The 14578-nt window shown below is 39.9% G+C and overlaps 1 protein-coding gene across 16 annotated transcripts in view; it reads right to left on the bottom strand.

Moving 5' to 3' along the window:
- Positions 1-574: 574 nt before the first annotated feature.
- The window catches only part of MGA (MAX dimerization protein MGA), a 236355-nt gene continuing 222351 nt past the window's right edge, over positions 575-14578 (bottom strand). For 14 of the 16 annotated variants that reach the window (XM_072623199.1, XM_072623198.1, XM_072623200.1 and 11 more), the window contains one exon: positions 575-11385. In XM_072623199.1, coding sequence (XP_072479300.1) covers positions 10103-11385 — 1283 coding nt within the window. In that variant the 3' untranslated portion in view covers positions 575-10102. Of the gene's footprint in view, positions 14430-14578 lie in introns of all 16 variants that reach the window. The other 2 variants (XR_011970197.1, XM_072623211.1) reach the window with 2 other exon arrangements.

The following is a 14578-nucleotide window of genomic DNA, read 5'->3' as shown; positions in this document are numbered from 1 at the left end:
GTGGTCATACCCTTTCCCAGATCCCTACCTGCAGACTCCTATTGTTTTCTCTCCCCATGTCCAAACTTAACTGTCCAGTGCAAAACCCTCCAAGATCACTTGCTAGCTAATCCATCTCTTTACACTGGGAATGAGAAAAGGAAACAAGGAATTAAACATTTATTAAGCACCTACCACATGCCAACCACAGTGTTAAGTGCTTTTACAAGTATTATCTCACTTAATAAGTGGAAAGTGAGGTCTTTACTGTGAGACTTTCAGATAGACTAGTGACAGAGAAGCTGGGGCGGAGGGGGACTGACAAGAGAACTTGTTACTCAAATCAGATATTGTGCTGAGATACCACCAGGTTCTCCTGGGACCCAATTTACTCTTTCCCCACTTTGTCCCTACCACTGTCATAAAAAGATGGCACTGTGGATAAGATGTGGCTGGATATTGAGGTCAGGCTGGATGAAATATAGTAAATAGAAAAGCTATCTTTGGAGTCAGAAAGAACACTTAGGTATAAGTTATCTCTGAGACCTAGTCTGGAATTCATCCTCAGACATTTAATAGACAAGCTGGTAAGAAGTCATTTTACAATGTAACACAATAAACATTTATTAAGCATCTATGTGCCAGGCACTGTGCTAAGTGCTGGGGTACAAATAAGCTCCTGCCCTCCAGGAACTTGCAATTTAATGGGGGATGACATCACACATAAGGAAGCTGAAAAGCTGAAGACAGGAAAGGGGCGGGGGGAGAAGAAATGATGATGGAATAAAAAAAATCAAGCAGCATCACTGTTGGGAAATAAAAACTGGCTGAGCTTCTGGACTCTGTTTAAAAGGAGGCTTCAGGAGGAGCTTTTTCTCCGACCTCCAATCAGAGGAACAGAGACAGCCGAGTACTAAAGAGATATGAGTACCAAAGCTAAAGCAATCTCCATAAAGTTTGGTGAAAAGCTTATTCTGCTGGGGAACGAAGACAGAAGAGAAACAAAGCAGTGAAAGCAGGTGGGAAATGAACAGCGGGCTGTTTTTAAGCAGCCACTGGCATTTCTCAGGTACAAAATAACTTAAGGGAAACTGTAGCCCTTGAATGATAAGCATGTGGACAAAAATAAATTGTTAGGAGCTGAAAGGCAGAATGGCTCAGTGAACTAAGTAGGTCTCTGACTTGTACTGGTCGTATGCCTCTCTCAGGATCCCCAAGCATTCTAATACTATAAGTTGCCAATCTGTCTTGGGAGGAGTTTCCTCTATCTCTGAAATTTACGTGTCTTCATCAATGTCAGGGACCAGAGTGATCAAGAAATTGTTTCTTTTCAGGCTACCTTGTAGCACATTTACATGTTTCCTAAGTAATGCCCAGAAGATAAGAGCCTACATGTTGTTGACTGTAGGTATAGCAGATGGCCTACCTACCATTATCAGGATAAAAAATTTCAGTGATACCCAATTGTGCCACCAAGTGCCACTTTTTGGGTAGTACAGGTTTCGGCCTCGAACTTTAAATCAGGGGCTCTTAATTGGGTTTCTGGGAACTTTAAACTATTTCAATGAGTCCACTTTCCTTTATAATCCCATTTTAATTTATGCAATTTAAGATGAGATCCACAGGATTCAAATGTATCGACACACACAAAAAACTATTAAAAACTCCTTTTCTACATCCTCAAATCAGGGTATTCATAGAGGCAATTCTGAGGTCCTATGGAAGACACAGTAACACCTGATCTTTATCCAGAGATGGTCTAAAATCAAATGAAATCCATCAGAACCCTTACTGATAGAAGACCCCTCCAGCTATCCCCACACTCCTCCAATTCAATAAAAAATGTCAAAGACATGCCACTGATTTTCTATACAAACTGTTTCTCAGAAATAACTTGTCACTGGCCCAGTGTGAATTTAATACTATTAATAATAATGAATTTAATGAATGTCCCCTCCCTTCTATGTATCTTACCTTATCAATACTCAAAAAGGCACTTGACCAATTCTGTCATTTTGTATCCACTCTAAACGTGTGTAGTGTATCTAATATTCTAAGATTTCAAATTTATTGGCATAGATTTCACATAATTGTTTAGCATTATGCTGGGATACAAATTTTGATAATTCATACTACGAAAAGCAATATTAGTTCATTGGATTTAGAAAACTGCAGTCAAGTCACTGCCTGACTTGACAAATGTTTATTGACCTCCTGTTATGTACAAAATACTGTAGGATAGTGCTGTTCAGTATTTGTGATTAGAAATAGACTTCATCTTGTAATAGGCTTTCAAATCCATTCAGGAACTCACCTAAACAGGAAGGTGAAAAATGGTAGTACTTCCCATCTGTAATTTCAGTGCTTAGTGTGCATAACCAATCATTTCCCACTACCGTTACAAAATTTCCAAAATATATTTTCTTTATTTGAATGATTTTGCCAATTAGTCCTGAGAACTGAGGTACGACGTGGTCCAACGTTGACAACCATGGTGATTCAACTTGGGTCAGGGTCTACTTCTTCTGGCTCCATATCATATATAACCCCCTCCTCCTTGAAATACACCAAATAAATACAAAGTAGTTCTAGAGGGGAAGGACTAGCAACTTGGGACATGCACAGTAAAGACTTCATAGAGACATGTTATAATGTAGATGCATTAAGATCTGACAGCTGATTAGAGAAGAGTGAGCTGAAGATGACTCCAAGGTTGGGAATCCCGAAATACTAGAATGCTGTTGTTCTTTATGGAAACAGGTTCAAAACGGGTAGCCTGAAGGTAGGGGGTGAGGGAGGTAAGAGTTCTATTCTGGATACACTGAGCTTCAAATGGGACATCCAGTTGGAAATGGCCTATTGTATTGGGACTGGAGTTCAACAGAGACCAGGGAAGGGAAAGGAATGCAGGTTAAAGTGCCTACCACCAGGAATTATATCGTGATTTTTCACGATTACTTCATTTGCTCACAGTAACCCTGAGCAGGTGCTGTTATCTGAGGTATAGAAAATGACATGCCCAGAGGGTCTGGAGTCATACTTGAATGTCTTCATGACTCCTGGCTCCACAACACTATCCACTGTACCACCTAGGTGGCCAATTAGACCTGGGAAACTTCTGCACATAAAGAATAAAACCCATAGGAACTGAAGTCACCAAATTAGAGTGTAGAAAAAGAGGGCCCGACACAAAGCTGTGGGTTAAGAGTTGGGAAATGGGATATAGATGATGATGTGGAAAAGGTAACTGAGTAGTCTGAGAACCAGAAGAGTAGTGTCATTAAAACCCACAGGAGATGGGCGAGTGTCAAAATGCTGCAGAGGTGTCAAGAATGGGGACTGAGGCCATTAGATCTAGCAAGTAAGAAATCATGGTTAATTTTGGAGAAAGCTGTTTCAGTTGAGTGATGAAGTCAGAACCCAGACTTCAAAAGGTTGAGAAGTGAGAAAAAGGCCATTTAAAGTTTTAATTTATCCCTAGGAGCCTCAAAGAAAAAGGGAAAGATATAGGAAAATAACCTGAGTAAGGATTAAGTCTAGAGAAGACTTGGGAAGCAGGGAAAGGGCCATTATGTAAGAGAGATTAGAGAAGTCAGAGTAGTCTAAGAGAGAGGGTAAAATCGTGTAGAAGTAATGCACTTGAGTACACATAGAGGGCACCTCTTCAGACTAAAGGAACAGTAGAAAATGATAAGGGATTATGAAATGTGAAGAAATCAGGTAATTTCGGTAAAATATGAGGTAAAAATCTTCAATCAGAGATAAACAGGATCCTAGAACATCCTCTACTCAGCATGGACTAGGTAATCAATTAGGAGCAAGTTAATTGCCTTGCTACAGTGGGGTCTAAGGTTGAGATTAGCAAATAAATTTGTATGGAATTTTCCCATTCCTCCTTTCTTTTTGTGTACCTGAAACTTGGTCTATTATAGGAGTGGGGAACCTGTGGCCTCAAGGTCACCTCTGGCCCTTGAAGGTCCTCAAGGGCATATCTTTGACTGAATCCAAATTTCACAGAACCCCCTTAACCAAAGCATTTGTTCTGTTAAAACTTGGACAGTCAAAAACCTGTACCCAAGGACCAAGAAGGTTACATGTGGCCTCAAAGCTGCAAGTCCCCAACCCACCCCTGAAGAACAACTCTACTATGATGCAAATTCCTTGATAGCTGGACTTTTCTTAGGGGGTGGGGGTTTTTTTGTATAGTGCTGCCAGGGCCCTAGTACACTACACAGTAAGCCCTTAATAATAGCTTCTTGAACACTGAATTAAGAGAACTGCTCACTTCATCACTCACATCCAGGCCCCATTCAGTTCCAGTGTTGTGCGTAAAAGAATTAAACACTTTCTCACCCTTCACCACCCTGCCCAACTTCTTTAATGAGGGGAAAGAGATGGTCCAAAAGGACCTGAGCAACACCTCAGGAATACTTACAAAAGAATGGACTCATGATAAGTAGTCTGTAAACCATAGACAGTCTAACACGAGAATTGTGGCAAAGGTAGAAAGATGCTTGCAATTAGGTGGATTTGGAACTGACTACAGAGCAATTTGAGCTTGGGGTTTTCTATACTGGAGTGGCGGAGGGCTGTCTTCTGCTTAGTTATGGTCAATGTTTATCATCTATGGTTTAAATGAAACCATAACTGTGGGAAGATAGGCACACTGTTGGTATAACTGTGAACTGGAACAACCATTCTAAAAGGCAACTTAGAATTATGCAAGTAACATTACTACAATGTTCATGCCCTTTGACCCTTATTCCAAGAGGGTCTTATTCCAAGCGGGTCATTGTTAAGACATTACCTATATATACCAAAATATTTATTGTGGCATGTTTTGTGATAGCAAAAAAATTGGAAACAAAATAGATGCCTTTTGCTTTAAGGAATAGTGAAACAATGTGCGGTACCTAAATGGGTTACTTAAGAAATGATGTGTGATGAATACAGAGACGGAAAGATCTATGTGAAGTGATAAAGAGTGAAGTAAGCAAAGCCAAGAAAACAATATACATGACTTCAAACAGTGTAAATGGAAATAACTACTTACACACAAATAAAAAAATGAATATTGCCAAATTATTAAGAGAAGTATGGTTTGAAAGAAGAGATGGGAGGTTCACAGGTGTTACAAGTTCTTCAATTTTTTCAAAGTATTGATTGTCCTGACTTTTTCCTGTTTGGAAAAAAAATACTGTTATTTGGAACGGCTATGAAAGGCATACTGGGGAAAACTCCAGTCATGTAATAAACAGAAGCTCAATGAAAATTTAAATTAAATCGTAGCTGAGATCCACAACTAGCTTCCAAAACACAAAGTTGTGAGATTCAAAAGGATAAAACTGGGTAGAGAACAGTAGACCAACTCTAGTCAAATGAAATTTAATAGGCCCAAGTGTAAAGTATCAAACTTGGGTTAAAAAAAAAAAATCAAATGCTTAAGTACAAAATGCTACCATTTTGCACCTACATAGCAGTTTGTCTGGAAAAGAATTAAGAGATTTTAGTGGAGTCCAAGCTCAAAGAGTCAACAACACTATAGTGGGTTGGTTTTTTTAAAATTAATCTGAAGCTAATCTACTTTTGAGACAGGATCCAGAATGAATTAAAATAATTATCCCATTTTATTTTGCTCTTGTAGGGGAACATCTGCATAAAACCCAAATACCTTTATCAAAGGATACTTAGGTTCAATTTTAGGTGCTTCATTTTAATAAGGTCAGTGATGAACTAGAATACATGCAGATAGAGTGACTAGTATAAGGAAAGGCTTAGAGATCATATCATTTGAAAAAACTACTGGGGAGGGAGAGAAGATACAGGGGGAAAATGACAGAGATCTTCAACTATCTTTAGACTTGTCATATACAAATGAGATTAGACCTGGATCCACAGAACAAAAATAGGACCAGTGAACGACAGTTTCAGAAATTAAGATTAGTCTAATGTATTCAGGTGGCAAGAATCTTCAATCAATTAGTACTTACTAAGTGCAGGCATTTTTCAAGGCGCTTAGGATACAAATACCTAAATGAAATTAACTCTTGACCCCAAGGAGGAAAAAGTCTACAATTCAACTCAATATAAAGACCACCTCATAATTAAAAAACAAGGAAAGAATTGATTTTGGAATTAATGGATTCCCTCTCACTTGAATTCTTTAAATGAAAACTAAATAATCATTAGATAAGGATATTGGAGTGTAGATTCTTCCTGAAAGCCTTTAAGACCCTTTTCAACTTCTGAGATCCTATTTCTTAACACTCTAAAAATGCTCAGCCTTGGTGGTAATGGGCTATGAATGTAAATTACTACATAAATTGTGAGCTATCGTTGGTGGGTTCGGATTAGTTCTGAACTACCTTTTCTCTTTCTTTTGTAATCTTTGTTACAATGGAGGGCCCTCTGAGTATGGGGGGTGATATATTCATAAATAAAGTTTAATAAAAATTTTAAATTTACATGATGGAAATGTGTTATAGTCCTAAAACTCTACCAAAAATAGAACCACATCTACAAAAATTTCTCTACATCCCAGCATCTTTGTAAAATTCCACTACTTAATAGCAGCTTTCATGTTTTGCAATAATTAGTATCCTGAGTGCTTTCAGTGCTCTCTCACCATCTAAATCGCCTTTTAAAAAAATTGATCATAGATCTTGTGTTCCTTTTCATTGGGCATATTTCTCAGGAGGTAGGTATGTTGGAGTGTCCTTATACTTCAAATTATTTCATCTCTCAATCTCAACCGGCACTTTCAGAAAACCCCTGCTAAATTCCCAAACCCAAATAAACCACACATGCCCCTCTTTCCTTTATGTTCAAAACACTTTTTACTTGTTGGGTATCAGCTATTTGACCTCCAGCTCTCAAACAGCATTTCTAACAACATGTTCATTTTAAAATTCTACAAAGAGAAACATTTGCATGGCATTCATATAATGGCATGTTACCTGTAGTTAATGATCACAAAACAAAGGCACTAACGGAGCACAATATTGAAAGGGACTCTTCAGTGAATCTTTTCTATAAAGGGAAGAGATTTTCTGCAATATAATAATGAGTTTATTAAAGTAAATCAATCCTGTTCACTTTTCAAAAAAGGTTGTCTTCTATGTCCTTTGTAACTCTCCAAAGCAACAATTAAAATAGTCCTTCTGCGTACTGCTAGCCTCAGTTCACTGTGGTACAAAGACTTCCTCTAAGATCTAGATACTTGAGATAAATGGTATATGAAGTTTTGAAGCCATCTCCACCTTATAGTATATCAAAACTCTTCCCACAAGGTATACAGCAGGAGGTTTCAAAAAAAAAAAAAATCAGCCAAAGAAAAACTTTCAGTGTTAAGCTCTGTCTCAGTATTTTCTTCCCCCTCTCCAGGTCAGCATAAACCTCCCAACATCAGATCCTGCTTTAATTAACATGGATTTATTTCAGGTTTATACATTATGCCTCTCTCAGTCACCAAACATTGCCTATTGTTAGATTTCTAAAAAAATAATCATTTTTCAAAAGCAGAAAAGAGGGAAATTTATATTTTTAATATATAAAAGGAAAAGCTAAATTTGACATTATTATATTCTTAAAAACATTCCATCTATTTACAGATGTGTAAAAAAACAGGATTCTTGGTCTAGCAAGAACATGCTCTTTGCAGGGTGGGGATGAAAGCCCACTGTCCTGATTTCACAATCCCTCTCCACGCAGCTACATTTTTCATAAATCACATATGTTGATTTTCATTCAATCTCTTGGGATAAGAATAAGTCTGGGATCAGTGAGAAGCCACTAAAATTAGCAGAAGAAGAGGAGGCCTTGGAGATTTTGGATTGCTGGCAAATTACAGTAAAAAGACATGCAGACTCTTATTTCTCTCTGAAATCTGAGCCCTTCCCAAGCTGGCCTTGCCAAATATTAACGTTAGGCAGCTCAAGAGCACTACACCATCGAGTAGTACACCATTTGCAGCAGTTATTCTTGAGAACCTCAAGCCACCAATTCAAGTTTTCATGTAGTTACACAATACCAGAGCCAAATATGTCCTCCAGACAGGAAGAGGTTATTTGTTTTCTTCCAAGAAAGAGAAAGAAAAAGGTTTAGAGTCTAAAATGCTCCTTTTATCCTGAGGATGATTCCCTCGGTTACTGCTGAGTGGACCCTCCACTAACAGCCACCAAAGGAGCCTAGAAGAAGCCAGGAGGAACAGTTAAGAGGGGACAAGCAAGGGAAGCAGATGCTGGTCTCCTTGGCTAAGGCATTGAATGAAATCTTTTGGACATGGAAAGGGAAGAAGGATGAGGAAGGGTATCCTTCACCTACTTCTTTCTTCATTTGGGAGCACGGAAGTCAGAGGTCAGGACTTCTAGGTCCTAGCATTAATAGTACAAGACCAACAAAGCATTTATACTTACTGGGCTCTTCTTACCTTGCCAATATCTTTGTATATAACAAGACAACGGGGAAGATATCCCATTTTTTAAAGACTGGCAAGAAGAATGCCAAACACAAAAATTAGAAAGAACTCACCTGCCAAAACTACACCAAACAACCTCGCAACCCAGGTTGGGAAGATATGCTGTGTGGGACGCAGGGTAAAGAGAAGAGGGGAGAGGGAAGAGATAGCATCTCCTAGGCACTGCCCAGGAGCTTCAAAAGCTGGAAGCTCTCGTGCTAGTGTTCCACAACACAAGGAAATCCTGCCAGTGAAGGTGGTGAAAACAAGGGTTACATTCCAAAATACAATTATGTAAGAAAGGCAAAATGCAGCAGCTAGATCCCAGAGTCAGTACAATTTCAGAGCAGTGATTCTCACTTCCAGGAGTTTCCAAGAAACCCCTCAAGTGCACCATGATTCCTACTTATTTACAAACCAGATAGGAAAAAACATTTCTATACGCATTACAAATCTCATCTCTTAGGTTGAAAACTTCAGCCTTTAAGGAAGCTATGAAAACAACTGTGTACAAAAATATAAATATCTTTACAGGCCACCAGGCCTTAACAACCTGATAGCTTATGAGTGAAAAGGCTCATGTATCATTGAATCCATGGTGGCAGAGAATAAAAAATACATCTCATGATTCAAATACTGCCCTATTTCCCTGGTAATGAGTGTCTGCTATGACTTTATTTTTATTTTATTATTATTTTTTGCTATACAACCCTGTGCAAGTGCAGCAAAACCTTGTCCAAGCACCATTCTTGTATGCAGAGGAGACTAGTTTGATCTAGCAAACAGCCCCACAATTTTTTTTTGGCTGTTGTCTTGGGGAAAAAAGCATACCCTCCATAAACCAAAACCATATCTTAGCAGGGTTGTCATTGGGGTGACTCAGGGCAGGGAAGAGATGAAAGGATTTCCATACACACCCTTCGGAATACTCCCAGAGGTATTTTCTGGGGTAATAAAATGCTAATCCAGGTGCCCATTAGGAGAGTGAGAGAGAATATAGCTATTAAATGAATTAGGCTAATTAGCTGTGAGACATTTAAAAGCTTCCCTACTTTACCAGAAGATTTGGGCTTATAGCAGAAAAGATTTTGAAGTGGAAGCTTGTGAAATGAGGAAAGCGAAGCTTTTGATGAGAAAATTCCTCCCTTTGGTATTCCACAGAATTTATTTTCTCCACCTCCTAACTACTGGAATACCAAAAAATTCCTCTGGATTCCTTGCACAAGCTCACTGAGTTCCTTGGGTTATGCACCTCCATCTGCATAGACAGTTCACTGTATCAGGAGCAGAATTCATAGTAGCTCCTCAGCCTTAAACAGCCTTTTTCTTCAGGAGGAAGAAATCAGAGGCTACTTTCCCATGCTTGGAAAAATTCCTTGGTAAAAGGGGTTCCCTATGTCCAGCAATGATGGATGACCATCCTTCCCCAGAGAATAATGGAACCCAGCACCAAAAGTGAGGTAACAAACTTTAGCATGATCAGAATTTCATAGCACTGATTGCAGGGCCAACACTTTCCATCACTTACCCAACCCTCAAATTAAAGGACCATAGTCCCATGACAAAAAAAGATGCCTACAGAAAAGAGAGCGAGCAGGAGGCAGTTTTTTTTCCCTTTACAGCCTTAACGGTTTTAGGCTTTTTCACTTAGCTTCAAGACAAACTTCCTCATTTGCCTGAAGAACTAGAGGAGGACCCAGAGTTACTCAATTTAGCCACCACAGGTGCCAATGTTGGCATTACTTTGTTCTCCTGTCCTTCTTGGTCATTATGGCCTGCTACTGTAGTTTTCAGCCCAACTGGCCCTCCTTTAGCAACTATAGGTGCCAAGCAAGGCATCACTTTAAGACTCTGTCCATCTACATCACTGGGAGGATTAGCTAATTTAAGCCCGAGTGGTGCCAATTTTGGCATGGGCCTCCACAAAGTATCTGTGCTACTGCTCTCTTGGCCAGTCTTCATATGAAGAATGGGAGGTGAGGACATGTTTTCAGGCTCAGTTGGGAGGATAGAGGTCATTTTCCCAGTATCACTGACCCTCCTATGGGAAGGAAATGATTCTTTTATTTCTGGGTCAATAACAATCTTAAGGACATCTGTTTCTGTAGGTTGCCTTTCACCCTCAGCAAGGTCATCATCCTCCAGGTGCAAGAGGAGGGGACTGATGGAACCACTGGCTTCCTGTACCTCAGGCAGCTCTTTCAAACTACTCCCAAGGGTGCCAAGCTGAAAAGTGGCTCTGCTACCAGAGGCCAGCTTGCTGGCAACAGCCCGACGGGCAGTTGCCAACCTAGGGAATTCTGCGCCTACGGAGCTGGGGAGCTCAGTCATACTGGAAGAGTCATCATTTAGCTGCTGATTGAGAAAGGTAATCTCATTGAGCAGTGAGGTTAGTGTCTCATCTGTGTCATCCTCCTCCTCCATGCTAGACAGAAGCTCGTTAGGGTCTAGTGTTGCTTCTTCAATGGCAGAGGCCACTTTTCTCAGCTCCATCTCTATACTTGAATCCTTAAGATCTTTCACCTGTAGTTTGCGAAATGGGATCTCCTTTAATTTCAACCTCTCACCTCCTGATTCAGTTTCTTTCCTCCTACACTGGCTCCCACTCACAACTCCTCCAGAGACTTTTCTGGATAAAGTCTCTAGAGGTGTCCGCATACTAGAAACATTGACTATTTGTGGAAAACTAATGTCTTTGTTTTCCACAAAATCCTGTGCTGGCCTTGGCACTATTCTCCCATCTCCATGACTGTTTCCAGAGGAGATTCTTGTCAGGTCTTCACAGGATGTATCCTCATTTCGGATGGTTTCTTTTAGTGTTTGGTCAGGTATCTTGGCATGAGGAGCTTCATGAGAATGCTTGCTGGCACCCACATCTAAGCTTAGGCCTCCATCTGTGGCCAGTGAGGTCACATTAACAATCCTGGGCATCATAAACAAATCATCACTTTCTGCAAAACCAAGAAAAACAGAACTCATTATTAAGATCTGTAGTGGTATCCATGTTATCTTCTATCAAATACAATAAAATCTGAACATCACAAGTAGTTATATTCAAGACCCACCATTCAATAAATACTCTACCTACTTGTCCCCTGAAAATTATAGCATTCCTTAAATTATCAGACCTAGGCTCACAACAAAATAGTGTCAATTAAGCTCTGACCTTAAGACAGTCTTTTTATATCGTACTTGGTTAAGTTCTTAAGTGTGCTATTGTCAAGGAAACGTCTTCCGAGCCCACTCCTGGCTAGCTCCAAGGATCCATCCTTTTATCCTAAGACAGATATTCATCTCGATCTTAGTTATTATCTCGGTTTTTTTGGGGGGGAGAAAAAAGGACAGGACAAGATAGGACAGGGCAGAAAAGGAAAGGAGATTAGCCAATAAAACCCAAGTCAACTGAGCATCTTTTAGCCATCCAAATTTACCTTTCTTGGGAGAGGAGAAGGAAGGGGAAGAGGAGGCAGACAGGAGAGCAGGAGCTGAGTTACCCAGCTAGGTGGGTCCCCATTCAGCCAGTTTAAACCTACTGTATTTTGAAGCTGGGATATCAATGGGCACCTGCGTAAGGGCTCTTCTGGACCCTCCTTGCTTTAGAGTGATTATCAATAGTAACTGCTGCTATTTCCCTCCCAGCCTGATGCCTTTCTTTTTCTTGGTCTCAATAAAGGGCCATGGCGTGGCTACTTCTTGAACAGGCCTGTTCAATGAATGGGTGTTGCCTCACCCTGGGTGAGTACCTGCAAGGACCTTGGCCTAAAGGGCCCAGGGTCTCCCAGTGCATCCTGGGTCATCTCCAGTCATCCTGATGAATGTCTGGTCACTGGATTCAGATGACTCTGGAGGAGAAGTGAGGCTGGTGACCTGCACAGCCCTCCCTCACTCAAAATGGGGTCAAGTACAACAAGTCATGTCATCATTTCTCTGATGGCATGGTCTTCTTCAGCAATGAAGGACGAACACAAACTTATTAATCCCATTCCACAGGGAAAAACAGAGCCCCAATGAAAGAACATAAATTACTAAACTGTTAACCCAAAGTAGGGCTACTGTCACTGTTGAAGGTCTGGAAGTGTTGTCATTAGAAAACAGCATGACTGGGACTAAGGAGATGGTGAGAATGCCTTTCATTTGGATAGAAATTGGTATACCCAGAAGCTGACTCTTAGCAGGTACCCTTTCTAGTCCCCATATTTGCCTGATGATCTACTTCACAGGTTCAAGAGCCCTAATAGTGTAAAACTCATATTCCAGAAGTAAACAAAGCTCTGTGTAAATTATTCATTCATTTTCCCTACATGGCTTAGCATTTAAAACCCTGCATGATGAGACTGATGAATCTGAAAAGGACACATATACAAGGTCGTATGATCAAATCCAGAGGAACTTTGCAGTAATAAAAGTAAATAAGAAAACTCCCTGAATCCATTAACTGTATGTTTTCAATTTTCTCCCTTCTTCCCAAAAATAACCTACAGGTGTACCTAATCCTAACTTCACATATCTATTGACATTTGAAAATAAAAACGTTAACTGAAGATCCTAAAAGTACAGGAGATACTAATCTACTCAAACAAATCTCTTTTGGTAAATTAGTAGATATTTCAAATACTTTTTTTATTTCATTTACTAAATTTTCAGCTATTTTTTTCCCTTCTCTTTGAGATAGTCATTTTGGGCATTTTTGGACAGCTTTTTCTGTCCAATCAATAACACAACCTGGTGTATTAATACGACTTGCTATAAATTGACAGGGCCATTATCTCCACACACACGCACAGACACACAGACACAGACACAGACACACACACACACACACGCACGCGCGTGCACTTTCTCTCTTTTTCTTCACCCTCCCCCTCCCCTGTCTCTCTCCCTTCCTTCCCTCCTCTTTGAATTAAGATTTGCTCCCTTCCCCTTTGCTCTTGCTACAGTGCAAGCTTCCTCACTCCAGGGAGATCCTACCTGACAGAAGAATTGTAGACATATGTAAGAATCCTTATACTTGCAGTGGCACTTATTTTCCTAGCTTTGAGGGAAATCTTTCCCTGTTTTTTCCTCTTAACTAGTCTGTTTCAAAAAAGTCCAGGAGAAGCAAATCTATGAGCTTCTCCTGCCTAGAAGTATGTTTTGCCAGAAATGGCTGAAATACATTCTTTTCAAAGTAACTGGACCAACAAATTCTCACACAGGAAAGTATGTATTTAAATAGTTACACATACACATATTCCTTATATTCTGCTTCTGTTAAACTATCCCAATACTCTTTTATTTCATTATGGGCTTGAATTTCTAAACACTAACCTCCCTCCCTCATCCCTTTAAACAAGAGGAATAGACATATGGATAGTGAGGTGACAAACTGGAGGTTCTTCTCTATAGCTCTGAGCCAATGGACAGGTAACAATATCTCTTCAAAGATTCCTGAGGTAACAATTTAAAAAGAGACCCAAAACAAACACATTTTCTCCCTACCAATTAAAATACTGCAGTCAAAAGTAAGATGGAAAATGAAAGAAAACTATTAGGAATATTATAACTCACATAAGGAGATGAGCTTTCCTTTGGTCCAGAGAGGGAGCATGAGGAGCTTTCTAGCCTTTGGCTGGCATCTATACTGGTAGATTTGAAGCCAAAACCCCACAAGCCTAAAGGAACAACCCCATAAGTAGGAAGGCCTAGCAGCCCCACACCTGCAGCTACGTACTCTGCTGTGAGGCAGAAAGACAGTCAAATGCAACTCAATTTTATTCCAGTAATTTGATTATGTATATAAGCCCCAAATAGCAATTACTACAATACCAGTCTACAACCACCAAGAAAGCTGACACTGGTCCTCATAGTACTTTTCCCTTTTATCATGAGGGATACATTTTCCATTCTTCTATCCCCAAACTTCCACTTAGAAGCAGCAGCACTTCACAACATATTGCCTCTTTTATTGAAGTCCCCAAAGGCCAGTGGGTCATTTTAATAGGCCAGACCAATAAAACTGCAAAAACAAAACCAGGCAAAAATTACATCTAGATAGGATCACATTAGATGAAATAAATGCCAGTAAGACAAAATACCATCGGATGCAAAAGCTTCTTCTGTATGGGGAAAGGTCAGAGACAAATTTCTTCACAACGTCAAGAGGAC

This window comes from Notamacropus eugenii, chromosome 7, assembly GCF_028372415.1.
Source record: "Notamacropus eugenii isolate mMacEug1 chromosome 7, mMacEug1.pri_v2, whole genome shotgun sequence".
Classification (NCBI taxonomy): Eukaryota; Metazoa; Chordata; class Mammalia; order Diprotodontia; family Macropodidae; genus Notamacropus; species Notamacropus eugenii.
Note: the sequence above shows the minus strand (reverse complement) of the source record. Positions and strands in the feature narration are given on the sequence as shown.